Source organism: Ovis canadensis, chromosome 2 (assembly GCF_042477335.2).
Source record: "Ovis canadensis isolate MfBH-ARS-UI-01 breed Bighorn chromosome 2, ARS-UI_OviCan_v2, whole genome shotgun sequence".
NCBI classification, from domain to species: Eukaryota; Metazoa; Chordata; class Mammalia; order Artiodactyla; family Bovidae; genus Ovis; species Ovis canadensis.
In genome coordinates this window covers 242,081,853-242,109,810 of record NC_091246.1, presented here as the reverse complement: position 1 = coordinate 242,109,810, position 27,958 = coordinate 242,081,853, and the positions used below count along the sequence as shown (strand labels likewise).

General features: G+C 53.5%; 1 protein-coding gene and 1 long non-coding RNA gene across 2 annotated transcripts; one reads left to right on the top strand and one right to left on the bottom strand.

Moving 5' to 3' along the window:
* Window positions 1–709: 709 nt before the first annotated feature.
* LAPTM5 (lysosomal protein transmembrane 5) lies at window positions 710–27,958 on the bottom strand. The gene is made up of 8 exons (XM_069578779.1): window positions 27,545–27,958; window positions 11,041–11,134; window positions 10,108–10,184; window positions 8,338–8,472; window positions 7,514–7,636; window positions 6,282–6,377; window positions 3,344–3,436; window positions 710–2,101 (listed from the first exon to the last, which is right to left on the bottom strand). Exons 1-8 carry the CDS (start codon window positions 27,629–27,631, stop codon window positions 2,012–2,014), a joined length of 795 nt encoding a protein of 264 aa, XP_069434880.1. The 5' UTR covers window positions 27,632–27,958; the 3' UTR covers window positions 710–2,011.
* LOC138434317 (uncharacterized) lies at window positions 21,773–23,798 on the top strand. The gene is made up of 2 exons (XR_011254738.1): window positions 21,773–22,122; window positions 22,891–23,798. It is a non-coding gene; the product is annotated as an uncharacterized lncRNA (long non-coding RNA).

Sequence of the window (27,958 nt, the reverse complement as noted above, 5' to 3'; positions counted from 1 at the left end):
ACCGTCTCCTTCCTATAAGTGCCCTTCTTGGCTAAAGTTAGCCAGAGTGGGCTTGCAGCCAAAAAACCCTGACGTACACAAAGGCTCTTCATAACCCAGGCCCCAGGACACTGCCAACCTCCTCCTGACTTGCAGCCACACTGGGCTGCCTCCCCTAGTTCCTCTCCCCGCTCCACAAGACCTTCTACACTCTGCCACTTCAGTCCAGAACATCCTTCCCCACTGTGCTCACTGCTGTCCTTTCGTCCTTCAGCTCAGCAAAACCTCTTCCAAGAAGTCTCCTCTGGCTGACGGGGTCCCTCAGACTTTCCCCATGATGGTTTTATAATCATTACAGGCTATTTACAATCATTTATGCTTCTGCCTCCTCTTACCCAGACTGAAGGGTAACTGGAGGCTACTCAGATCCACTGTGGTCACCCCAGTGCCCAGCATGGGACCTGGCTCCAGGCGGGTGCTGTCCAGGTGAGTGCAGTTCATACCGTGTCTGGGAAACCTGAGGGTGTTTACAGGGTCCATGATTGGTGATCAGAGACAGTGCCAGGTCATGACACTCCCTACCTGGACATTGGCCCTGTGAGTTTCTGGACTGAAAGAACAGTTTGTGTGTGTGTGTGTGTGTGTGTGTGTGTGTGTGTGTTGGAGTGATGAAGGCTGACTTTCCACCCCTGGCCACACACCATATTTTAAGAACCACATGAGCCAAAGAGAAGCGTGTTGCTGCTTTATTAAAACTTCTTTCCCATCACACAAAGCAGTGGCACAAGGGGTGTTGGTGGGGAGCCCCTTGCACAGCCCTCTCCCTCTGCACCCCCCTTACAGACCCCAGAGAACCTGCTTCTGTGGCCTTCTCTCCACCTTTGGATTTGTGCCCTCAGAAATCCTGGCCCCCAGGGGCAGACAGAAGAGGTGGTACTGGTACCAAAGCCTTCCCTATGGCCCCACCAACATAAGCCCCCAGGGCTGGGTCTGTGCCCACAAAGGGTTTGCCTGTTTTGACTGAACTAACCTGTGGATTTAGTCCAATAAATGCATTTGCCTGATTTCAGGGCTGAATTTCTGCTTGACCCAAGTGTCAGGCAGAGCTGGGTGGCCTACAGCTAACTGGCGGTGGACAGGCTGCAGGATGGGCCAATAGTGCGTTCCTAGAGATGACCGCGGCTGAGGACACCTGTTTCCCAGGACCCATGGCTATGTGACCACACTGGCCGTGAGTGACTGGTTGTTGAGGATGACAACTCTTTAGCAAACCTATTGTGTGTCTGTAGGGGCTGTTTGATGATTAAAACAACTGCTACTTCCCATTTTGGCAAATGCCTGACTGCATTTTCATTTGAATGAACAATTATTCAGGACTCACAAGGACTGAATTGACCACAGCAGGCAGTTGGGTTATTGGACTAGATTGAACTGAATGGTTTGGGGGCTAATTTGAGGGGTTTTTTTATTATTGAATGTCATCACTAAATTAACTGAGGGTTGGCTGACTTAATCATTGTTTAAGCAACTATTGGAAGAAATTGGACATATGTACTTGGTGGGGAGGATCAACTGATGATTACTTGACTGAACTGCTCTGTGAATTAACAACTATTTACAAATCAGTGCAATGGAATTTGTTGTTTGACCACATTATTTTCACTGAACTGACAAGCTTGTTTTTGATTCGTCAGCCCCTTAGTAAAACTGGTCAAGTTGAGGAGTTACATAACCAAACTCACTGACTTTAGAAAGAGCAGTCATGTAGACCAATGTCAGAGCTGATCGAAAGAAGCCAAGGGCTGTTGGACTGAATTTTCGAGACCCAAGGAATCATCCAGCCTAAAAGCGTTGACCCATTGTGAGCATCTCCCAGGCCCCGCAGGAAAAGCAGGCCAGCGAGGGGGACACAAGCGGACAGTCCTGAAGTCAGCCAGGTGGTTCACCCAGGCCACAGGGGCCACCAAAGCAAAGAAGCGGATTGCGAGGCAGCTCCGCCCCTCCCAGCACCAGGGCTGGGGCCTGGCGAGCCTCACACCTCTGAGTACGGGGGTGGTGCTGGGCCCCCCTCCGGAACCTTGTATGGCAGAGACACGGCTTCCTCATAAGATGGCAGGACCACCTGGGAGAGACAGAGAGACAAGGCCTGAGAATTGGACCACGATCCCACCCCGGGGTCAAGGGGTTCCAAGCCCCACCTTTGACAAGATGATGAAAATGATGATGAGGATGACGGCTAGCATGCTTTGGGTACTAACTGTGTGCTAGGCATTACACGAACAAGACAGGTGCAGACAGACTTGTTTCTGCCTGTTCAGCATCTAGCCCCCTTGTTCTGAGAACAGTCCACCATTTTCCCTGGGAAAACATTCTCAGTCCATGTGCTTTCAGAACTGATCATCCTTCTGACCTAAGGGAGTGGATATGAGACCTGCAGTGGTCACTCAAAGTAGAATTTCATCCTCCCTGGCAATCCATCATTGGTTTGGGGATAGGCTTGTAACCCAGGCTGGCCCAACCAGACATGCTCCTGGAATGTCTTTCTTTTTGTTGGGGTTACTTAGAGGGTGGGGTGTCAGTCTAGGGCTATTGGCAGCTATTTTGTCACCATGCAGATAGGGATGTCTAAAAATGAAATCATCACTGAACATCAGGTCTCAGCTGGACCTGAACCAGACCTACACTGGACTTTCAAGTTCTATAAGCTAATAAATTCCCTATTTTTTTTTAACATAAGTAAGATTGAGTTGGGTTTCTGACACAAGCAACCCAAAAAAAGTCTTAACCAATACAATCCCCATTTTACAGATGAGGAAAGTGAGCCTCCAATAACTTAAACCAGCTGCAATTTTGCATCATTTCTCCAATCAGCTGCTTCTTAGTGCACTTCACCCTTCTTCCTGGAAGATCCCTTCCCCTTTCTCAGCTAAGTTGTACCAACTGACAGTCTAAGATTTGGTCAAATGCCACCTCCTCCAGGAAGCCTTCCCTGAAACCCCAGATGAGGCTAGGTGCCTCCTCTGTGCTCCCATTGCCCCTGTGCTTCTCTGCAAGTTATCACTGAATCTCCACGTCTAGGTTCACTCTGGACTATGCTCTCCTCCAGAACAGGGTGGCATCTTAATTTTCTCTACATCCCAAGGGTTGGATGTGAGGCCAAGAAAGAGTAAGAGGCAGAAAATGTTTAGTGCGTGAATGAATGAATTGAATCCTAGACAATCCGAGTGGAAAGGGATCTGCACACTTCTTCTGGTCCAGCTCTCGTCTTACCGGTGGAGAGACTGAGACCAAGCAAGGCAGAGAGACCTGGCCTCAGTGATACAGTGGGTGGCAGACCTGGGGCCTGGCTGCCCAGCAGGCTCACCTTCTGTAGCATCTTGGAGCCACTCCTCTCCTCAGCCGAGTTCGTGCACTTCATCAGTCTGTAGCATCTCCACACACACTTGAACATGTAGACCTGGAAAAAAGGCCCAAGTCAGGCTGTGCTTCGTGATCCCCTTCTCACCACCCCAGCAGGCCTGGGACAGACGCTAGGTGCTTCCTGTGGAGCCCCAGTTCATCCCCAAAGCCACATTCAACTGCTGCTGCTCAGACGCCTCTTCTGGCTGGAGGGGGCCTCACTTGCCAATCTCAGCGATCCAAGGTGCTTCCCTCTTCAATGCCCCACAGACTCAGCACAGGGAGGAGGTTTCTGGAGGCTTCTGGGCTACCCTCCAGCCACTCTGGCAACACTTCTGCAGATCCCGATTCTTCACTCCGGGGACAGGAAACTCACCACCTCCTAAGGTGGCACCACCCCTCTTGAGACAAAGCTAACAGCCAAAAAAGTTTTCTACAAAATCGCTTATGATATGTTGATTTTTTTTAAAGCAAATTACAAACTGTACACAGTAGTGTTTTATGTTTATCGACGCATAAAAATTACATGTACAGATGTATATATCTGTCAGATGACACGAGCAATAGTTTTCTCTTAGCAATTGATGTAAGAATTGGGGAGACGTTTTCCAGGGTGAGGAGTGAAGTCCCCAGGGTGCATTCAAGGAACAAGAGCCAGTAAGGCTCTCTCTGCCCCTAAACTGCCTTCTAAGGAAGAAGAGCGGGTCCTGGTGTCTGGGATGTCCCCTGCCTCATGGAGTCCTATGATGGAGACTTAGAGGGAGAAGAGATAAATAAGATGAGCCATGAAAAAATGAAGTATGAAGGGCCAGGGCAAAGCAAGCAGGTGGAGGGTGGTCACTGAGGCAGAGTTGGGCAGACCTAAGATGTGTTAATACGTCTCCATATTAACAGAGAACAGACCCCACCCCCCCACTCCCACTGGATGAAAATAATAGGAGAGGGCTGAGGGGATGGAGTTCTGTTTGGACAGCTTTTCTCTAGCAGCGTGTATGATGTGAACCCCTACTTGGGTCCCCGCCAGCCTTCAGAAATATTCTCACTGAGCATGACTAATGCACTTGTGATAGCTCAGTCCTTCGAGGAAGGGTTAAAAGGAGTGAAGCTGTTTCCAGTTTGGCATTAAGTGAGAGCAGAGACTGCTCAGGGCCTCAGATGAAAGGAGGCAGTGATGTCTGGTAACACCACCCATAAAAAAACGGGGGGGGGCAGAAATGCACCCAGATATCCGAGGTGCTACTCTCTGAGAGGCGGTGGATTGTGGGCTGATCATCTTCCCTCTGCTCATCGGTAGTTTCTAAATTTCTACAGCGATCATATGTTACTTTCACAATCAGAAAAGAACGCTTTTAAAAGCCCTTCCTTCTCTTGAATCGACATCAGCCTCCCTGTGGCTTCCGGCCACAGGTCCCCACTGTGGCCTCTAGAATCCCCATGAGAGTCCTTCGGGTACTTGGAGACAGTGATCACATCCCCCTTGAGTCATTTCTTTCTCAAGCTGAACTGCCCCGGTTTCACTGACTCCCTAAGACAGCAGAGTTTTCTTGCCCCTTCACCTTCCTGTTGTGCTGCTATTAACACATTATTGACCGGAGACGTATTAACATATCTTTCGTTGCTCAAATGTTACTGACCGTTGCAGGCAGGTTCTTTACCACTGAGCCACCAGGGAACCCCGTCATTGACCAGAGATGTATCAATCAATATGTTTTTAGAGACTGATACAATTAACACACTCCTGTCTGTTACCATATCTCTAAGAACTGGAACTCTGTCCTCTGGGCCTGACTGCTCCTGAGAAAAATAAAACCAATCTCCTTCCTCTTTCTCATCAGTTCAGTTCAGTCACTCAGTCGTGTCCGGTTCTTTGCGACATGAATCGCAGCACGCCAGGCCTCCCTGTCCATCACCAACTCCCAGAGTTCACTCAGACTCATGTCCATCGAGTCCGTGATGCCATCCAGCCATCTCATCCTCGGTCATCCCCTTCTCCTCCTGCCCCCAATCCCTCCCAGCATCAGAGTCTTTTCCAATGAGTCAACTCTTCACATGAGGTGGCCAAAGTACTGGAGTTTCAGCTTTAGCATCATTCCTTCCAAAGAAATCCCAGGGCTGATCTCCTTCAGAATGGACTGGTTGGATCTCCTTGCAGTCCAAGGGACTCTCAAGAGTCTTCTCCAACACCACAGTTCAAAAGCATCAATTCTTCAGCGCTCAGCCTTCTTCACAGTCCAACTCTCACATCCATTCATGACTACTGGAAAAACCATAGCCTTGACTAGACAGACTTTAGTCGGCAAAGTAATGTCTCTGCTTTTGAATATGCTATCTAGGTTGGTCATAACTTTTCTTCCAAGGAGTAAGCATCTTTTAATTTCATGGCTGCAGTCATGAAATTAAAAGTCTTTCTCATCACCAAACCTCTAACAATATGACCTCAGGACCTGTCTACATTTTGGTGCCTGAATCACATAAAACTGTTGACGTGGGCAACGCAAGACACGGGATGTACATTTCACAGGTGAGATCCAAGACCCAGAGAGAACTGACTTGAAAACCAACCGTATAGCTACAGATGGGAAAGCTGGGATTCAAAGCCAGGTCTTTCTGAATCTAATTCCGGACAGAATAGCTCCTCTTTCCCCTAAATCAGGGTTTCTCTGAGTCACACACCAAGTCCCTGACAAACACAGCTGGGTCTTCACAGATCCACTTGCTCTAAACTGGGGGTCCCTGAGGATCCCATGTGGGGTCAGAGGAGCTGGTGTGGGGAGCGCTGGAGTTTGGAGCCCACAGCAGGGAAGGCAGACGGGGCAGACACGCTTCCCTGCCTCCTAACAGGAGGCGCTGGAGCAGCACAACCCCATCACCCCTCCCTGAGCCGTGGGGCGGGGGCCACTCACCTTCAGGATGAGGACAGTGATGAAGGCAATGGAGAAAATGATCATCACCTTGATGAACTGGTTATGAGTCATACCGTCCTGGCTGGGGAGGTAATTCTGTAACAGATTCGGGGGCCATTTTAGTGCCTCTGCCCTAGGGAACTCTAAAGGAATAAAAGCCAGCTCTCCACACACATAGGAACGCATGATCTCAGATGACCCTTGCAAGGGCCCTGGGAGGCCGGTGCTAGCCCTGTCTGGCAGGGGAGCAAACCCAGAGAGGCAAATGCAGCTGATGCCCATCCAGATGACCCTTATCTGGCTGGTACCCCCCGTTGTCCCCATCATGTCCTTCTCTGGAGGGTAGTCTTGGCTGACAGATCCACCTAATCCTGAAACACCAGGGGGACATGTCCCCTCCCCTAGGGGCAGCTTACAGCAGGACTGGTTGATGGAAGGTCCTGCTCTGGGGGGACAATATGCAAATTGTGCAAATATGCAAATATGTGCACACATCCTTTGACACTCCGCCCTCGAGTGTGAGCTAGACTTAGAGACTCACTTCTCACAGACAATAGGATGTGCCAGAGGTAAGTGTGACCTGGGAGACCCCATGGCTGTTTCCTCCTTGCTCTCACTCGGCTGCTCACTGGGGGCAAGCTGGCAGCCACGACATGAGGATGCTCAAGCAGCCGTCTCAAAGGCTCACATAGTTGGAAACCAAGGCAAAGAGCCCACAGCCATGCCAGTAAGCCAGCCTGGGAGGGCATCCTCCAGATTTAGAAAAGCCCTCGGCGGCCACAGTCACATGCCCTCGAGGCAACCTCAAGGGAGACCCTGAATCTGAACAACCCAGCTAAGCCACTCCCAAATTTGCGATCCTCAGAAACTACTCAGATATCAATTGCTTATTGTTTTAAGTCACTAGGTTTGCGGATCATTTGTTAGAGAGAAATGAGAAACTCTCACCATCTCTGCACAGCAGTTCACACTGCGGGGCGCCCTCTGGATCCCGCAGGGCTATTCCTAAAGCCGATATCTGCCTGACTTCTTCCTTTTGTCTAACCTGCTTCCCTGGCTCCTTCCAGATTTCTTCCTGAGAACTCTCCTTCAGGAAATCACTCACACAAGAATCTCCCCACCCAGCTCCACTTTCAGAGAACCCAGCCTAAGCACTGAGGCACAGAGAGGGGAAGCAACTTGCTCAAGGCCACACCATCAGTGACGGCAGCGAGCCCTCAGCTCAGACTCACCATGTGGTTCATGGACTTGAAGTTGAGATAGGTGGGCACCTCCATGTAGGAGCTGCAGAGGGTCAGGATGCTCAGGCAGAAGTCCAGCAGCTGCAGGGTCATCAGTGGGACCTTGGAGGGGTTCTTTGGGGGAAGAAGACAGACCAGCAAGTCAGCCCCAACCCAAAAGCCTGGGTACCATGGGGCACACAGTGGACCCTCAGTTTGAGAGACTGCCAGCCAGAAACATCAACACCTCTCTGGTCCATGGTGCCCAGAAAGAAACAGAAGCTCGTTCCTCAGACATTGCCACCATGGGCTGGTACAGACCCAGGACAAGGACCAGGGTGTCCTGACTCCCAGCCCGGGGTCATCTGCAGTATAGCTTGTCAGTCTCCTCAAAGGCCACAGTCAGGAGAAGTGTGAAAGCAACTCTGCAAAGCTGAGTCAGTGATTGGCACCAGGTGCCATGGGCATCCCCGCCAAAGATGCTCACCATCTTTCCCTTCCTTTCTTCACCGTGGTTGAGGGACAAAGCAGGAGCTCGGGGCAGAAATGGGGCGCCCCCTTTCCTATGGTGTAAATTCACCTTTGTTCCATGCTTACCACATGACACTCGCCCTGTGCAGGCATTCCCCAATTAATACTTTGGCGTATGGCTGAGACATGATCTCAGACACATTTTACAGGGAGAAATGCAGGGTGATTTGAAGGGGCTCAGGGACTTGCTCAACCTCACCAACTAGAAAGGGGCCTTGTGGGCTCCCACCCTCACCAGCCTAAGCTCCTCTGTCTCCCCTGCTAGAGGCTGGGAGGCACGGGACAGGGACCCAGGACGTACTTACCACCCGCCTGCCGCTCCGGGAGGCGAACTTGAGGTAGGCAGGCAGTTCGATGTAAGAGCCCAGCAGGGTGAGCAGGCACAGGAGGAAGTCCATGATTTGCAGAGACAGGAAGGGCAGCAGGTACTTCTCCCGGTTCTGAAAGGCAAGTCCAGCATGGTTGGGGTCCCTTGCACAAGCTGTTTTGTGCAGCCTGAGGGTCTCCGGCACCCCATGGCCTGAAGCTCCCTTCCCTCCCTGAGAACCTGATGCTCTCTTAAATCATCTGTGCAGCTCGGCTGAGGTCACCCCATGGGGATCCACATGCCTTCCTCTGAGCGAGGGTCTAGACATGGGGAGAAGGCAAGACCCAGGCCCTGAGGGTAAGCAGTCTCGGTGTCCTGGGAGACAGCAGGAACACCAGGAGCGGTCCTCATCTACAGACATAAGTGCTTGGGGCTCTAGGACTGCCTAGACTGCCTAGGTCTGCCTCAACTCACTCTTAAGAACCCAAGAAGGAAAGACTTTCATTTGACAGATGAAAAGGAACCTGAGAAGACTTCCTAGAGGTGGAGTCACTGGGACTAGAGCTGGAAAGAAGCAGGGAGGGAAGGGGTGGTCATTGGAGGCAGCAGGGCTGGCAGGAGCTAAGGCCTGAAGGTGGGAAAAAGAAAGCTCGTGCTGTTTTAACAATGGATCTGACCTCTGGGTAGCATGCCTCCCAGGATGTTCAGTCACAGTGAGAGGGCCTGGGAGGTTGAGGCTGACATCCCTCTCCTTCAACTGAAAGCAAGTGACCACTGTGACGAGTATTAATTCATAGGAACCCACAGCTAGGGACAAAATCAGAGAAAAGGTGGTTTCGTGGTTTCTCATGTGGTTATCCAAAATTGCTCAGGAGGCAGCCGAATCAGCCCAGGCTAAAGCTCAGAGGCTTCAGGGACGATCGGATCCATTTTCTTAGCTGGACCATTTGTCTCTGCACAACCCCCCAGGAACCAGGGTGAAAACCCTCCCTGAGATGCAGGGCTTCTGAGAGAGTGATCTTAGCTAGGGAGTGAACAGTGGTGTTTGGAGCAAGGTGGAGACGTTCCAAACCAGCACCAAATCACCACCCCACCCTGCTGGCCCTGGGATGCCCGGCCCACTGTCTGCCCAGGAAGGATTCTTTCCAGGGCCCACTCCCATGACTGTGTGACCTGGGCCCTGGCTTCCTGCCCACTCCTGGGGGTGCCAAGAGACAGACAGGTTCCTCTTTGCAGGAGGCTGAGCCACAGCCCGTCTCTCTCATCCGCTAGCTGGGTGGCACTGAGCTAGACGCAGCTGCACCTTCCCCTCTGCTTGGGCTCCTCTCACTGATTACAGAATCCACTGCTTTCCTCCCCTCTACCTAGGCCTCAAAATGCCCCTTCCTTTTCTCTCTACCAAATTCCTTGCCACCATCTGCAATTCAAAAGGACGTGGTTTGGCAGCTAGTTCAGCCTAAGTGTCAGTGATGAGTGGCGGCCACATCTGGCTGAGCACACCCCTGCCTGTGGAGGACAGATTTTCATAGGAAACCAGCGCCTCCAGCCCGAGGGGTCTGGCGTGGAAAAAGGCGGGAGGTTTCCAAAAGCTAAGTTTGAAGATCTCAGGGTGCAAGTTGGATCTCCGCCAAATACCTGCCTCCCACCTCTCAGAATCCAGGGCTGCCGACGTAGCTGGTGTGAATAGGAGAGGGCAGGAGGGCAGCGAGGGTTCCATGCCCACCCCCCAGGTCCCAACTCCCCTGCCCCTCCCCAATCAGGCCCTCACCTTGACCACGCCAACCAGCAGGCTCAAGCTGATGATGAAGAGCATGGTGATAAGCAGGAAGCTGGAGACCAGTTCGGCTGAAAGGCAAAGAGAGAGGTGAGGAGCCCAGAAGTGCCCCCTAGGGAGGCATTCCAGGTTCCAAGTGCCACACTCTGGGAACCTCTGGTGTGGGCACTATGCCAGTGAGCAAGAAAGCCCAGGCCCCGCCCTCCTGCAGTTCTCAGTCTTGAGAGGCTACCAAGTTGCAAACAGAACATTTCAGGTAACAAAGACAGTGTAAGAAAGGGAGCAGGGTGGCAGGGCCCTGGGAAGGCCTCTAAGGAGGTGGCCCGTGAGCCAGGAGGCCAGGCAGGGACCCCGAGACAGGGCCCAGCTTGGTGTGGTGGCTGCAGCAGGGGGAGGGTAGTGTGGTGGGAGCAGAAGGTGATGAGAGGTGAGACCAGAGAGGGGGCTGGAGCCCATGGTGAGGAGCAGAGTGACGGGCGCCTGTCTGGGCTAAGCAGCGGAGGGCCCTGCCGCCACTGCCACTGGCCCAGCCTAGGAAGGCTGGTTAGGGTTGCAAAGTGGGTCAGTCGCTCAGTCATGGCCGACTCTTTGCAACCCCATGGACTGTAGCCCACCAGTCTCCTCTGTCCATGGGATTCTCCAGGCAAGAATACTGGGGTGGGTTGCCATTCCCTTTCTCCAGGGGATCTTCCAGACCCAGGGATCGAACCCGGGTCTCCCACACCATAGGCAGATTCTTTACTGTCTGAGCCACCTAGCACCCTCCTGTTTGCTGTCACACCTGGAGACTTCGTACGGACACGTGGGAATTTCTCCACTTGCAGACGTCAGAAAGGACGAGTGGCAGGGCCTCAACTCCAGCTGCCCTACCCCTGGCTGGCGCCCCTCCCCCACCGCTCCCCACCCTTTGGCTTCCCCTGGACCTACCGATCCTGAGGTAGCCCGTCTTCGAGAACTTGCAGGAGGACTTGCCGTGGGCCACCTCCACTGAGTGCTCAATGAACAGCAACACACTCATGATCTGGGGGCAGAACAGAGCATCAGTGAGTCGGGGTCGGCACAGTCCCACCACCAACCGCTTCCACCCCAACAGTGTGCAGTCAGGGCCGGTAAGGAGAGGTCCTGGAGGAGGTGGAATGCCGGGCAGTGGGGCATCCTGGATACAGTGTGGCCTAGACAGAGAGACAGCTCAAGCTGTTAACCCTCCTTCTCCTTCCTAGCTGTGTGAGCTTGGGCAAATTATTTGACCTCTCTGTGCCTCGGTTTTCCCATCTGTAAAATAAGGATAATCCTGATAGCTACCTAAGGAGGCTAATGCGGGGACTAAAGGAGAACATCTCAGGACAGCGCTTAGAACCACACCCAGTTCTTAGCAAAGCGGTAACTGTGGCTACTGAAGGTCAGGCTTGAGGAAGTGGGGGAAATGGAGGGCTCTCACCAGGGACTGGGCCCCTGCTGTGTACCCTCTTTTATAACGACAGCCTCTGGACATCACGGGATCTTAGTCACAGCATCTGAGCATGACAGAAATTCAAGTTCTTGGGATCATCAACTCAGACCTGGGAGTCTCTGATCTATGAATCCCAGTCCTCCTGGCTTTTCAACCCTCATATGCAAATGGAGATAATACTAATATTCGTCTCATAAGGTTGTAGTGGGGCCAGCTGGCATGATTCATTTAAAGTACCTGACAAATAATAAGCACAGTCTGTGCTATTATTGTTGTTGTTATTATTCTCTCTGGATTATAAAAGACGCTTGCTCCTTGGAAAAAAAGTTATGACCAGTCTAGACAGCATATTAAAAAGCAGAGACATTACTTTGCCAACAGAAGTCCATTTAGTCAAAGCTATGGTTTTTCCTGTGGTCATGTATGCATGTGAGAGTTGGACTGTGAAGAAAGCTGAGCACTGAAGAATTGATGCTTTTGAACTGTGGTGTTGGAGAAGACTCTTGACAGTCCCCTGGACTGCAAGGAGATCCAGCCAGTCCATCCTAAAGGAGATCAGTACTGAGTATACATTGGAAGGACTGATGCTGAAGCTGAAACTCCAACACTTTGGCCACCTGATGGGAAGAGCTGACTCATTTGAAAAGATCCTGATGCTGGGAAAAATTGAAGGCAGGAGGAAAAGGGGATAACAGAGGATGAGATGGTTGGATGGCATCACCGCCTCGATGGACATGAGTTTGAGTCAGCTCCGGGAGTTGGTGATGGACAGGGAGGCCTGGCATGCTGCAGTCCATGGGGGCACAGAGTTGGACACGACTGAGCAACTAAACTGAACTGAGGAAAGGAATGTGTCTCTCTTGCTCACTGCTCTAGCTGCTATAGATGAATGAACAGATGGATGGATGGATGAACGGATAAACCCTATTTCCTCAGGGGACCGTTGCTAAGAATGACAGAGAAGGGGCAAACCTGATGGACATGAGCATTGCTGTGGTCCTGGCAAGAGCTGTGGTTCAGCCACAAAGCTGCAGTTTCAAAGGCCCTTAGAGGTCACCTTATCCCTGCCCTCCATCTTCTAAGGCAGGGATCCTGTACCATGCAGCCTCTATTGAATGCTTCCAACCACAGCGAACTTAATCTTCACTGAGTTCATGTCCTTACAGCAAGCCTTCTCCCCATCATACACACGTACTTCTCCAGTGCCATCTGACCACACTGTGAAAAAGACTGTCTCCTCCCTTGCAGTGGGTGGCCTACCTCTATTAATATGGCCTGAGTTTGCATGGGCTTTCTAGGCGGCCCTGCACTAGTAACTGATGCTCAGCTGACAAACAACTAGACACTCACCATCTGTTTCCCCCCGGCTGACTTGTGATGGGTTTTTTTTTTTTTAGCGCAGACATAGGTTTCAATTTGTCTTCCTGCCATATTACATCCTGTTCAGGGGGCCAGAAAGGGACAGCAAAGAAGACTGCTGAGGAGCTGGGCTCCAGAGTCAGGCAGAGATGGATACAAATCCAGGTCATTACGTGACCTTGAGTAAGTCACTTTACCTCTCCGAACTCCCTCACCTGGAAACTGGCAAGCACTGGATTTAATGGGAAGTAAACTGGACTGTATTTGCAAAGCACTGAGCTTCAAGCCCTCCAGTGGGTGCTCAGCAAGTATAAGCTGCTTTTGGCTGGTGTGAGTTGACATGGGCCCCCTCTACCTGGTGAAAAAGGCTTTGTTTCACCAGAAGGGTGGAAAGCACCTCACAGCAGAAGGCAGATGTGGTGGGGGCTGTGGCTGATACCCACAGGAAACAGCTCCGAGAGAGAAAGGCTGCTTCCTCACCTCCTGAAGACTGGAGTTCCAGCCCCTCTTACCCCAGTTTCCCCTGTAATGAGGGAAAGAGAAAGGGAGGCAAGTGATGGCTCAGTTGAGGACAGAACAGGGCACCCTGGAAGATGGTAAGCTCTGGGGTTCCCTGGGATGTGCGAGCAGAGCACAGACGACTCGCCACAGCCGGGCTTAGAAACGCATGAGTATCTATCAGCCGTGATAACAGGAAGCCCTTTGAAGTCCCAAGAGTCCAGGATTGTCTGAGTCTAGGACGAAACTCAGAATCAGACAGTCTCGACATCTAGCTGCTAGAAAGAGTCTGTCCACTTCTTTTGTAAACTCCCTCTGCTCATTTTCTAAGCTCAGAGAGGTTAGGTGGCTGGACCAAGGACACACAGCAAGTTGGGGACAAAGAGGAGCCTGGAGTCCCAGTGTCCCAGGGCTGTCCTGATGCCTTCCCACACACCCCAATCCCAAGTCAACTCGGGGCCTTGCCTTTCCTGACTCCAGAGGGCTCAGATACTCTGACCATGTGCCCGTGTCAGTAAAACCCTTTGCACACACTACTCTCTGTGGCTTGATTTCCAAATTATACCCATGTGCCGCCATCCTGGTTTAGAGTGAACGTCAGAAAACCTGCACACAACATACCCAGAAATGAATAAAGAACATGATTGAAAATTTTAGAAATTTTAATATTGTCATTCTGAGGCCCCAGCGGTTACCTTGGGTATCACCCCACTTTGGAAACTGGTGCCAACCCACAAACCATTCCCGAGATTCTCATTTCTGGCCCTAACACTCTCCCACAGCCCTGCTGCCACGTCAGCAATCCTGCCACTAGCGTCCTAACTACCCCTCTTCAACCACCCCCTCTTGAATATCCTGGGATCCCAGGAAGGAGAGCGAAGAGGGGAGACATTTATACAGCCTGATTCCATGCCTGGTTCACCACTCACACCATCCCTGTGATCCTCCCAAATCCAGCAAAGGGACTGGTCGTAATGCTCCCACCTCCATTTCACAGATGGGAAAAGTGAGGCTCAAAGAGGTCCGGTAACTTGTCCAAGGCCTATGAGCTGATCATTTGTAGGACCCCAGGCCAATGGGCGCTGAATCTGATTCTCTTCCCCCGCCCAGTGCCCTCCCAGCATCTCCCCACCTCCTGGCTCTGCCTGAGGTCTGCCCTCCTCCGCTCCCACGAGAGAGCCCAGCAGAGCCAGCAGGGCCCCTCCTCCCCTTCCCTCTGCCGCCTCCTCCACCTCCCACAGCTTGTGCTAGAAGCAGCAGCAGACACTAGAAGCATTTCCACTTTTGTAAAAAACCACCTGTGCTTAAAACCAAGCTCCTCCTTTACCCAGTTTCACCTTCTCACCCGATCATCCTGTAGGAGAGTGATAACCCTGTCCCCATTTGCCAGATAAGAACCTGGAGGCTCACAGAGGCAGGAACCAACCCCAGAGCAACCTCAGTCTGACTCAGACCCTCGGCTGGCCTCTGACCATCAATGGAAGACACCAGTCCCTGATCCAGGAGGAAGATAGGCACCTCAGTTCTGTAGGAGATGAAGTGGAGAGGAACTGACATTCCCTGAGCACCTACTCTGTGCTCAGACCTGTATCCACAGGCTTGCACCGCCATCTCCCAAAACCCTGCAAGAAAGCCAACATCTTCCCCGTGTTAGAGATGAGGAATGGAGACTCAGAGAGGAAAATTCACGTGCCCTGAGTCACGTGGCCTGGCTGGTATATGAACCCTGTTGCCTGAGCTCCCAGAGTCCAGGCTCCACTCCAGGCTGAGTGGTTGACTTGGCGCCCAGCCCTGGTCTCACCAACCATCCACCCACCCTCCCCAGCCACTGACCCCACGCCCACAGCTCAAGGGACAACAGCTGGGGTAGAAGAGGCCTCTCCCACTGTCTGACGGCTAGATAACCCTGGCCAAGTCCTGGCTCCTCCCTGATCTCAGTTTATCCCCTCCAGTCAAAGAAGAGAGTCACCCCCATTCTCACAGGAATGACTGAACTCCTGCCACCCATGGCATGTCACACCCAGGCTGCCCAGCGTCTCCCACCCCAGAACATACCCCACTCATCAGAAAGTCCTCACTGCTCCACCCAAGTCCCCAACCAAGAGCTGTTTGTAGTTTCAGAAAGTACCTGACTTACCTATAGCATAAGCTGGGAGAGGCCAGGAAACCCCAAGAGTCCAGACTACCCAGGCCACCTGGCCCTCCCTTCCCCTCATCTCCCTCCTCCCACCAGAGCAGAGCTGTCCTCTCCCTGAGTCTGAGCGCCTGCCTGGGCCGTGATTCATGCCCTCCTGGGACAGGAATGGGGCTTCTCTCCTCCTGCAGTGCCTGGGAACACGGCATTCACTTGCCCACCTGTTCTTCCCTGACAGCATCTTTGGTCAGTCACAGCTAAGAGCCAGGGTGCTGGACTCAAGTGACCCTGCCCCAACCCCGGCTCTGTGCCCTTGAGCAAGCTCCTAACCTCTCTGATCCTCAGTCCCCTCCTCTGGGAAATGGGATAATAACTGGACCGGCCTGGCAGGGCTGCTATCAGTTAAATGGCCCTCCAGCCCTGAGCCTGGCATACAGCAAGTGCCCCATCAGTACACACTGTTGGGCAGGTCTACACCTGCTCCCTTGTTTGTTCATCCAGTAAACACTCTCTGAGCACCCACCACCTCCCAGCCCTGTCTGGAAAAGTCACTGACCCTGGCTTGCAGGTGCCACAGTCCCCAGGGGAACCCAACAGGTGACCAGAATATTCAGAGCCACATCATGGGACATGCAGGAGGCTGAGAGTCCCTGACGTGGGACTGATCGTAGCTGTCTGGAAGGCCCCGGGAAGGTTTCACAAACAGGAAAAAGCTTGATCATGGCTTTGAAGGAGAAGTAGTTTTCCAGCAGAGAGAAGAGAAAAGCATTCCCGGAAGAGACCTGGAGCGCGGCAGGACAGATCCAGGGAAACTTGGGGGCAGGAATGACTCTTCCCTGAGAGAGGGGATGTCACCCATGGGCACGTGGAGCCCAAGGAGATGCAGTGGCCAGCCCAAGGCCACACAGCAAACAGACTGCAGAGTCAGAATCAGCTTGAGTCCTCCGGACACCGCACTCAGGCGCGGGCTCTGTGGCCGCGTGAGTTCTGACCACGCTCAGCCACCCGCTGCCGCCTTCGCTCTCCATTCCTCTTTCTCACCTCTTCCCTCGCCTTCTCCCTGGTTTCAGTTCCCACTTTCATCCCCACCCCAGCTCTTCTTTCTCAAAAACAAACACACAACTTCCCTAAGCCGTGTGATGGGGGAAGTGGCCAGGAGGCCAGGAGAATTTCTACTTGTTTTCCTGGCGGTTCTGAGGAGCAAACCAACAGCCTGAGCTAAAATAAAAGGGCAGCTGAAGGAAAGGTACACAGCTCAAAATAGCCTGGAGTTAAAACTCCCCTCCAGGTCCTCCCCAACATTCTATGCCAAACAAAGAACTCTCTTGCAGGAAGAAAAAAAATGGACATTAAGGTTGATTACCCCTAGCTCCCAGCCAGTCCCAGCCTCTGGCTGATCTTCCAGCCTCTGGCCCATCGCCGTTTAAGAGAGAACTACTCTGAACAACCCTGGAGAAGAACAGGCCCCGTTAAGACAGTAGCTTTCCACATACATGCCTATATATACTTAACCCTTTGCTTGGGTAAGTGCAGCAGCTCGCTAATCTGACTGCTGCCCCTTCTCGCCTCATTAAAGGTGATCTGTTTCTGTACAGTGCCCGTCTCCTTCTTTTTCCGAACCTCGCCTTCTCTAACTTCCTTAACCTACCGTTGTAGGAGGAGAGGAGGCGGCCAGGAGGGCAGGGGTATGGGAGCACCATTGAACATGGCCGGGGCCATAACGGCGGTGATGCTGCAGCTGAGTGGAGTAGACACGGGGTCGGGTGGGCTTGACAATCGTGCGGGAGCTGGGAGGCGGGGACTGGCTGCCCTGCGGCTGGCTTATGATCCTATGGGCAGTGATGATAGAGGCGACAGTGGAGGTGGCAGGCTGGTGGTGATGGAGGGAGCCACAGGCCTGCTGGGAATTGTAATTAATAACTGCAAAGACTGTCAGGCCATGCTGTTGCTGCTGATGTCCACGGCACTCCTGACAGCATGACGTGATGATGGTGGTGACGAAGATCACGGCGATGGTGCTGATGACGCCAGATCCCCTGACTCTGGCGATCAAGCACCATTTCCCAGTCAAGAATGGGGGCCCCCGCTTCTCAGACCTCCTGAGGGGGCTTAGGACCCACCCTTTCACAAGCGTGCAGGCAGAGACCTATCCTCTGAGCTTCCGGGGGTAAAACTGACAGAGCGATCTAACACTCAGTGAGCATCTGCTATGTGACAGCCGGTGCCTGGGCCATTTCCTGTCTGTTAACTCCCCTGACTCCTCCTCACAGGTCTGTGAGGTCAGAACTGCTGACCCGCTTCCAGCCGAGGAGAACGGGCCTGTGGGTGCCTCAGCCCAGGCTGCACAAGGAGTCAGGCCCCGGCTTGTCCTCCGCCCTCGCCAACAGAGATGAAGCGGTTCGCCCAATGGGAAACCGGTCCCAAGCGCACAGTTCTTCCAGCCTTCCAGGGCTGCTCCAACCTGACCCTGGGTCCTCCGTCTCTGGGGGCCAAGGAGCTCACAGACTGCTGCATGTTCAGGCTGTCATTATTGTTATCTTTCTCCTTCCCATCATCATCCTCATCGCCCCTCCCTGAAGCTCACTCCCCTCCACCTCGCCCACCCACCCTGTTTTCCCTGGGGGTGGGAGGGGGGTACCCCCTGGGGCTGTCTGGCCAGAGGATGGGAGAAAAGAACCAGATGCATCAGCGTGGGGAGGAAGCTTCCCTCCCCCAACCCCACCCCACACTTCCTGTCGCAGCTTATCAGGGGCAACTGAGTGGGGGCCATTCCCCCTCCCACCTCTGCCAGCGCTATCTCCCCAGACACCTCCCCAGCCGGCCTAGATACCATCACAGGGCGCCTTCCCAGAACCACAGCTCAGCAGCTGCCCCAGCCAGGCCCCCTCACTTCCCTGGGAGCCCAGCTGCACCAGCCTCCCTCCCATCCCCGCCCCCTCCTCCTATTAACCGCCCCTCCTTCACCCCACCTGGCCCCTCGACTCCTCTGTGCCTGGTTTCCTGGTTTCCTCATCTGTAAAACAGAGAGAAGGCCCCACCCACTAGCAGGGCTGCTGTGCAGAGCAGATGAGGTTGACAGACGTCTGCTACCAAAGACTTGATCTTCAGAAAGACCAAGTGACTGTGCCTAGGGCAGACACCAAGCCACAGGTCCCCGTGGCCATTGTAAGGGCCCCATGCTGGAAACAACCCCAGTGTCTTCCCCCTCCCTACAAGAGGCAAACATACTCTGATATATTCATGCAGTGAAATAGTAAACAGCAAGGGGAAAACAAAGTGGATACACACAGTCATGCAGAAAAAGGTCACAAACACAGTGCTGAGAGAAAAGAAGCGCCCGTGATGTGTAAACTCATCCCCAGGTGCTTCTAGAACTACAAGGGTTGAAAGAAGTCAGTGAGGACCGCATAGTGACGAGCCCCACCAGAGGCCCTTGGGGGCTGGTCCCGTCCTGTTTCTCAGTGTGGAGGCTACCTGGATGTTGCTCCCTGAGAAAGGTCATCAAGACACGCACTTATAGAAATTATGCATCAATAAAAGGTTTGCAAAAGTAAAATACAATTGAGATTGGCAGCTACCTACTCCATGTCAGTTCCCTCTGTTGGTGGCTCAGACGGTGAAACATCTGCTTACAGTGCGGGAGACCGGGGTCCAATCCCTGGGTTGGAAAGATCTCCTGGAGAAGGAAATGGCAACCCACTCCAGTATTCTTGCCTGGAGAAGCCCATGGTTGGAGCAACCTGATAGGCCACAGTCCATGGGGTGGCAAAGAGTCGGACACGACTGAGCGACTTCACTTTCACTTTCACTTACTCCATGTCAGGCCCTGGGGATGATGAAGATGAATCAGGCAGGGCCAACCCTGGCCTTCAGGGCTCCAGGCCAGACCACAGGACCCCCAGGACCCCCACAGGGGGAGGTGGGAGCCACCCTGAGATAGGGGGAAACTCTGAGAACTCAGGGTCTAGGAGTCGGGGTTCCAGGAAGGCTTCTGAGAGGTGGTGAGAATTAAAGATTTCCCCCAAAGGGCAGTGGGAAGGGTCTTCCAGGCAGAGGGAACAGCAAAAGCAGAAAAGGATGAGGTGTGTTTAGGAAACTGCAAGAAGCTTCTCTTGGGGAACTGCGACTTGGGCTCAGCACATGCCCGGCACACAGGAGGCCCCCAGAAAATGGCAGCATCTGCTGGGTGGCTGGGCTGGTGGAAGGATGCAGGAGATGCTACGGGGACATGTGGTTTTGCAGGGATGTGACTGCGAGGTTGGCAGAAAAGGGAGAAAGAACACTCCAGGGAAAAAAGGAACAGCTCACGCACAGGTCGGGAGCTGGCAGAGAACATGGTTGGGATTGCACGCCCGATGGTTCATTACCCCGCAGTGGAAAGTGGAAAGTGGAAAGTGCGAGCATGGGAGCAGCTCGCTCTGGGCCCACGTCCGGGAAAACCAGTGTATCAACCTCTGAGCCCCGTCCCTTGCCTGTGCTTCAAGTGTGAAGCCCTCTGGCCTCTGCCCTCTGCCCTTTGACCTTTCAGACCTGCCCCTGTGAAAGAAGACAGGAGGGCAAGCCTTCCCCTGAAGGAAGAGGCACTGAAGGTGAGCTTTCTGACCCGGTGAATCCCAGGGGGTCTCTGCTATTCTTGGAGGATGGGGGGTTGGGCATCCTTTATGGGCACCCATTTGGGGGCTCAGAATGAACCTCCAAGCTGAGTCCACGCTCCCATCCTCCTTCACTTTCTGAACACCCCCAAACTATCCCCACAAAGCATCAATTCCTTATTTACCTTCAGGGCAAACGCCCCCGCTGTGATAATAAGTGTTACTATGACTGGAGCATTTAGGAGAGATCAATTCCCTCTCCTTTTACAGGTGAAATAGAGATTGCATCTTTGCACATGGGCTCTGTGTTTCTAAGAACAATGCTCCCCTGATACTACTGTTGAATCCAACTCCATGGCTACCAAGAAGCCTGCCCTTCCCCCGCCACGGTCTGGAGCAGTAGCAGCGAAGAATGGGCCTCGAGCAGGACTCTTGGGCTCTTGTTCTGGATCTACCCCGGGCTGCAAAGTCGCTTGGCCTGTGCAAGCCTCAATTTCCTCTTTTGTCAAATTTCTTCTCCAGGGGTAGCTCCCATTTGTGGGGCACTCGCTGGGTCTCCCACTTGGTCCCCTTTGAGTCTCTGACGATGCCGGTCATGGTAATTGGCCCCCAGTTGACGAGGGAGAAAACTGAAGCTCGGAGAAGGAGAGGGACCCACTGGGCCTGCAGCAGGGCTGAGGTCTGCAAGGCGGGGAGCCAGCACCTCCACTGTGCAAGCTCCCTGCTCAGCTTCCTGCCTCATTAAAGGCTCTGTGCCCCCGGTGGTGTGGGGTCCCCTGGGAGGCCAATGCAGGCCTCAGATAGAAGTCCTGGTTCTGAGCCACTGCCCTGGGCTCAAAATAAAAGCCTCCCTTCCGGTTGGGGGGGCGGGGTGCGGCGGGGCTCTGGACTAGGGTGCTGACCGAGAACCTTGGCCCACCCAGGCCCTGCCCTCCAGCCATAGGGCCAGGTCTGAGTAAGGCCCCAGCCCCTATACCAGGGAGAACCCTCCCTGGGGCTGGTATGGCTCTCTGACAACAGTGGGTCCCTCCAGCCAAGGTGACCCTCAATGGATGGAACCACCATTCACCACCTTCCATTCCCAGAAGCTCTTTCCTTCTCTTTCCTTGGGCTTGAGAACCAGGAAGTGGGGATGGGACGAGGCTCAGTCTGGGGTCTGGCCTTCCAGGCCCACCTCACACAGATGACTGGCCACCACCACTCAGCCCACCAGGCCTGGGGCAGCAAGAAGAGCCCAACTAACTTTGCTCCCCAGAAGGCCCTGTCTGCCACCCACACTGGGCCCAGCTGGTCCAGGGGGCCCCTTGAAGGCCTCTGACATTTTATAAGCTAGAAGGCAGGATGCGCACCCTGGAGATGGGGAGCACAACTGAGTTCCCACCAGGGCGCTTTGGCCAGGGCTCTGGAGAGGGGCCATGATTCCCACCCTACCCCCGCTGGCCTCCCCCACCATTCAGGCAGCATACGGAGCGAGTTCTTTCTGCCCCGCATGGGGCCACTGGGCGTGAAGGCAGAGGTTTTAACAGATGGACCTAACAGTTAGGACCTATTTTTAGACTCTAAACAGATGAGCTCTAGAAAGGGGAGTGGCCTCTGGTCACATCCCACAGCCCACACGGGGCTCTTGCCTGCCAGCCGCCGTCTCTCGTAGGGCCACATCAACTCAATATTTCAAAACCATCAGCCTTGAGACAGGGACCACTGGCCCCATTTAACAGATAGGAAGCTGAGGCCCAGACAGCAAAGGCAACTGCCTGCTCAGTCACATTGTCAGTGAGTGGTGGAGACAAGTCCACAATCTTTTCAGTCCCCAAAGTGGAGCAGAGAGAGAGGAGGCACTGCAGTTCTCAGGAGGACAAACGAGAGGGCTTCCTGGAGGAGGAAGCATCCCATGAGCAGGACCATGAAGAAGAAACGAACGCTGGGTGAGAGAAGGGCCTCTCAGACAGCTGGACCACCCCCGGGCCATGGACCAGGTAAGGAGTTCATCTGTGCACCCGCGGGCTCATCCCACACACCTGTGTGCTGGTAGCCGAGGTCTGGAGCAAGCCCCTCCCCCACCTCCCTGTGTGACCTGGAGCAAGTCAGGGACCCTCTGGAGCCTGTTCACTCCTCTACGAAATGAGAGAACTAGGGCAAGCAGAGATCCATGAAAGAAGCCGGAGATCTGTTTCAGTCTTACCCCTGCTGACCTCTGCAACCTCCCCTACCACACCTCATAAACATCGCTCCCTCCATCCCAGCTCCGTGAGCTTCTCAGTACTTCCAAAGCTGCATCTGCTGCCCCCTCGGCCAGCATGCCCTTTTTTTCCTCTACGTTCTCAAGCAAAGTCCTGCTCTTGCTTAGCACTCAGGCCTCCTCCCCAAAGCCCTTCCTGAATCCCCAGCCTCCACCTAGTGCATGCTCAGTGGAGTCCAACTCTTACTCCAACTCCATGGACTGTAGCCCGCCAGGCTCTTCTATCCAAAGGATTTTCCAGGCAAGAATACTGGAGTGAGTTGCCATTTCCTCCTCTGGGGGATTTTCCTGACTCAGGGATCGAACCCAGGTCTCCTGTGTGACTCAGGGATCGAACTCATGTCTCCTGTGTCTCCTGCCTTGCAGGCAGAATTTTTTTACCACTGAGCAACCAGAGAAACCCATAGCTTCTACACCAGGGCTGAGCTAACGCAGCTCGTCTGTGCCCCCATCTGAGCCAGCACTGCTATCCTTCAGCACCATTATCACAATTTTTCCTTGGTAGGTTGGAACCCCTAGAGGACAGAGGCCATGAAAGAGTCAGGCGCATGTACTGGCCTGGGGCAGGGCACAGAAAAGAAAGACACGTTGAGAGCGGATCCACATTGACAAGAGGGTCCTTCAAGTAATAGAGATTGAATGCTTCAATAGCAGTGCCTCAGACGTGGAGCCTGCTGCCAGCAGACCTGTAGGTCAAGCAGAATACTGGTGGAGAAGCAGTCTCTTTACAGTGGAGAAACACAACAGACAGGACCTCAGCCAGGTGACCAAGGTCAACATCAACAGCGGTAAGACACGTGCAAGCATACACCCTCAATGTGCAGTGCGGAGAGGGCACTTCACCTCTGCGATCTCCTTCCCAAACACGCTGTCCAAGTCTAACCAGGAGAAAACCACCAGACAAGTCCCATGTGATGAGTATCTGACAAAATGCGTGACTAATATTCCTCAACACTGTCAAGGTCATCAAAAATGAGGAAAACCTGGAAAACGATCACAGCCAAGGGAAACCTAAGGAGGTGTGGTGACTGTACACAACGTGGGATCCTGGAAGAGAAAAAGGATCTTAGGGGAAAGCTGAAGAAATCTGGGTAAAGTATGGGCTGGAAAGACTATCACAGCCAAGGGAAACCTAAGGAGGTGTGATGACTATATACAACGTGGGGTCCCAACGTGGGGTCCTGGAAGAGAAAAAGGATCTTAGGGGAAAGCTGAAGAAATCTGAGTAAAGTATTGGCTGGCGGCTAATAATAGTATATCAGTACTGACTCATCAACTGTGACAAATGCGTCATGTTAATATAAGACGCTGTCAATCGGGGAGCCCAGAAAGCGGGTATACAGGAACTCTGTTCACAGTTCTCCTATAAATCCAAAACTGTTCTAAAATAAAATATTTATTTTTAAAATGTAATACATGCTCATTGTAGCAAATACTGAGAATACAGAAAAGTAGGAAAAAAAAACCAGAGCTTTCACAACCTGTAACCCAGAGACAAGCCAAGGCCAGCACCAGCCTCATTTCCTCCTGGGCTTGTTTCGGTGAATCCTCTCCCTACGGGGCTGCAATCACTGTGGGTGGAAGCTTTTTATCAGGCAGTGAATTTCTAATGGAACTCCAGGCACCTTGGGAGGGAGATATTTCTGGGCAAAGGGGTCTTCTGGGGTCCTTATCTCCTGCCATTAACTTGGGACAGACATGCTTTGGGCTGCCAGATAAACCAGAACCAAAGAGACCAATTTACGAAAGTTCTCTGACTCCTCTAGGGGTGCCACTTTGGGTCAAAAATCATTTGTGACCCAGGGAATCCTCTGCACAAACCCAGGGAAGTGGGGAAGAAGGTCCTCCGGCCGTTGGACGTGGAGGTCCTGCAATAATAATGCCCCGATGACTCAATAAACGGTGGCACTGTCTCAGTATGCCAAGAGCCCGATTTAACCCTCCCTAGAGGGGCCCAGTCCACGAATAGCTCTCCGTGTGCAGGGCTGTCACCCACGAATGGCTCCAGATGACACCAGTCTAGGTGATCAATACATCTGGAGGGCAGCTTCTACTTTTCTATCCAGATGTTCAAGCCCCTGACAGTACACCTGCTACGTGACTGCCAGGCCACAGAGAAAGCCCTGCCCTTTCTGGGAAGGAGCAAGACCTCTCACAGAGAGGGCAGGAGGACCATCCTCCACTGGAGTCAATCAAGCATCCCAGCCCAGAGAAGACTGCCCAAGCCAGCTTCCAGACTTTTCTTCCGTTCTCCTGCCTTCTGCTCTAGGACATCCCATGGCTCCCCATGACCCACATGAAAGATGGTGGTTCTCAGCTGGGCGTGATTTCACGCCCAGGATACATTCAGAGTGTCTGGAGATATTTTGGGTCATCACAGCTGGTGGGGAGTTATTAGTATCTTGTAAATAAAGGCCAGGGGATGCTGCTAAACATCTGACAGTATACTGTTCACTCTCCACAACAAAGAATGCACCAGCCCCAAATATCAATAGTGCCCTGTCGTGAAGGCCCAACCTCTAGCTTATCAATCCAACCCCCTCCCACCTCCTACTCCCCAACCTAAAGCCTCCAGCTGGTCTGTGCAGTGTCCCAAGCACAAGCCACAGTCCTCAGCCTCCACAGCTTTGCACACCTATCCATCCCAGATCCACCCTCCCCATAACCAAACTACACGTCTGCCAGTGGCACTCCTCCAAGAAGGCTTCCTGATCACCCATGCACACTTTCTCCAGCTCTGTGGGCAGAGGCTGATGTCATATCACTGTGTACAGGTGAGGATCTCGGATGGCATGAGCAGAAAGAAACCTCAAGTCACAAAGTCAGGGGTTTGCGAGGCAGACTCTGGGCCCTGCAGCCTGCAAGTAGATTTGACTCGGCCTGCCCAGGGATTTCTTTTTTTTCCTCAAATCAGTCACCAACATGGAGACAGCAGAAGTTGTGACATAAAAGCCCGTGTTTCCTGTTTCTCCAAATGTCACAAGAGCGGCTGCTGGGGCCCACATAGCAACAATCGGCGGAAACGGAGAGCAGCTGCCGGAACAGACGCAGAACAGTTTTCCCAGGTCACAGCAAGGGCCGCGTGCCCCAGGGTGCTCACTTACAGGAGCTGCCTGGCCCTGGATGCATCAGCGATTGAGCCAGTCCACACCCCTCATCCATCATCTTGTAAAGGAAAAACTGAGCCCCAAGCAAGCAGCCTGTCCAAGGTTGCATGGCTGGTTAGCGGCAGAGCAAGGGTAGAGACCCAGGGGCCTGCTTCCCACGGGGACATCCCTGCTTAGGACACTGTGTTTCCAAGAACATGATACAATCTCAGAGCTTGAAGAGGCCCTAAGGATTTGGTCTGGGGACAGTCAAGAGCCTTTCACTCCTCTCAGAATCACTCTCACATTGGTAGGAGCCTGGCAGAGCAACCTCTGAGCTCCGCCCAAAACCAGTGTTCTGGGGATCTGACCACTTGGCTTATGGGTGTGCCGGCCTCAGGCTCTGTGTCTGAGGCCCTGCTAATAATAACTTCAACTACGAATTGATGCGTTTGAACTGTGGTGTTGGAGAAGACTCTTGAGAGTCCCTTGGACTGCAAGGAGATCCAACCAGTCCATTCTGAAGGAGATCAGCCCTGGGATTTCTTTGGAAGGAATGATGTTAAAGCTGAAGCTCCAGTACTTTGGCCACCTCATGCGAAGAGTTGACTCATTGGAAAAGACTCTGATGCTGGGAGGGATTGGCGGCGGGAGGAGAAGGGGACGACTGAGGATGAGATGGCTGGATGGCATCACCAACTCGATGGACATGAGTCTGAGTGAACTCCAGGAGTTGGAGATGGACAGGGAGGCCTGGCGTGCTGCGATTCATGAGGTCGCAAAGAGTCGGACACGACTGAGCGACTGAACTGAACTGAACCTGTCAGGTAATAGTTCCCACTACGTGCCTTGTAGATATTTATACCCTTGATCCTCTCAACAACCGCATAGGAGAGGTATTATTATTCTCAAGCTCATTTTTTTTTTTTAGATGAAACAGACATTCATAGAGGTTAAGTAAGTGGCCCAAGGCTGCACAGCTAGGAAGTGATGAGGCCAGGACTGGCACACCAGAGTCCGGATCCAGAGACTGTGCTGAACCCTGAGGGGCACCAGCGCTCTGAAGGTTGGGCTCTGGCCACAGCCCTGCCGGCTCTGCCTGCGACAAGAAGCAGATGCAACCAGGTCTGAACAGTTTATAGCAGCCCGCCACAGCATTGCCGGATTTAGGCTAATTTTAAGGAAGCCCTTCCAGGCTCATAAAAGAACTGTTAACCACAGGCCCTGAGTCACCCTGGGAGGGAGGGTGAGCTGGGTCTGGTGAGCTGCGTGTGTCTCAGAGCTGTGGGCTCGGGGGATGGGTCTGGACAGGGCCCGAAAAGAGAACCCCAACCTTCAGCCACCTAGACAGAGGGAGAGCCTCTGGCCCCCGGGGGCTATGACTTGCCCAGAGTCAGTCACTCTGAGTTTATAAGAGACAAGACTCAACATCCAGCTGTGCGCACCAGCCTCCAAAGGGGTACTGGGGGCCCGTTCCTCCTCAACTGGCCCAAGTCTCCAGGTCCAGGCCAGTCACCCTGCTCATATGCAAGCCAAACCAAGAGGACTCAGGCCCCTCTGTCCCCTCTGGAAGCACAAAAGGGAGATTCCCACTTCCCATCCCTTCCAGTGGCCCAGGCCCCAGGGAGAGTCGGCACAGCTGTGCCTGTGACCTGACCCCATTTCCTGACAACACTCTTGGCTCACGTTCCTCCTGAGATTCCGGGTTTCCAAAGCACTTTCACATCTGGAGCTGTTTGACCCTGAAAGAGCTTGTGGAGCTGAAGGTCCCATTTCACAGAGACAGAAACTGAGCCTCAGAGGGAATGGGAGCTATATTCGCTTAGAACAAGGACCCCCTCGTTCCACTCCTGCCACTGCCGCAGAGCTCCACCCGCCCCCAAACCTCACCCCCAGCAGGCACTTTGGACAGAGAGGGACCCCAAGGCCCGGAGCATGGAAAGGACGGACCGGGGTTCTCCGAAGAGGTGGTGAGCCACGATCCTCCCATTCAGGGGGGTTCAGTAGATGGGGGGTGGGGCTCTCTCCCTCCGTCTCACGCACACACAGTGCCCGGGCCTCCAGCACACTCACCACATGGTAGATGGCCAGGGCGGTGGTGGCAATGCGCACGTTGAAGCAGCAGCAGGTCTGGCGGATGGCGGCCGCGCGGGGGGCCATGATGTTGCCTCCCCTCCTCCGAGGCACTGACGGGGAAGGAACTAGGAGCCTGGAGCAGGGGCAGAAAAGGGGAAGCTGCCGGCTGCCCTCCTCACTTCCTTCCTGCCCCTCAGACAGGCAGGGGTGTGGGCGTCACAGCTGGGGCGGGGCGGCAGGGGAAGGGCCCCGGCCTGCCTCGGGTAGGACAGCAGGGGGCCGCTGCCACTCGGGCCTTCCCTTACATCTCCGCTGCCTGCTGTTTGCCAGGGCTCAGGGCTGGGGTTTAAGCAGCTGCACTCACAAAACCCCGCTGACAGGATGCTCACCACCATCGTTGGATGCAGGGAC

Coding starts and splice junctions, on each gene's coding strand:
- LAPTM5 (XM_069578779.1), bottom strand. CDS start 27,631: ATGGCCCCCCGCGCGGCCGCCATCCGCCAGACCTGCTGCTGCTTCAAC. Junction 11,135..27,544: donor CCCTGGCCATCTACCATGTG/GTGAGTGTGCTG, acceptor TTCTGCCCCCAG/ATCATGAGTGTGTTGCTGTT. Junction 7,637..8,337: donor CCCGGAGCGGCAGGCGGGTG/GTAAGTACGTCC, acceptor CTTCCCCCAAAG/AACCCCTCCAAGGTCCCACT.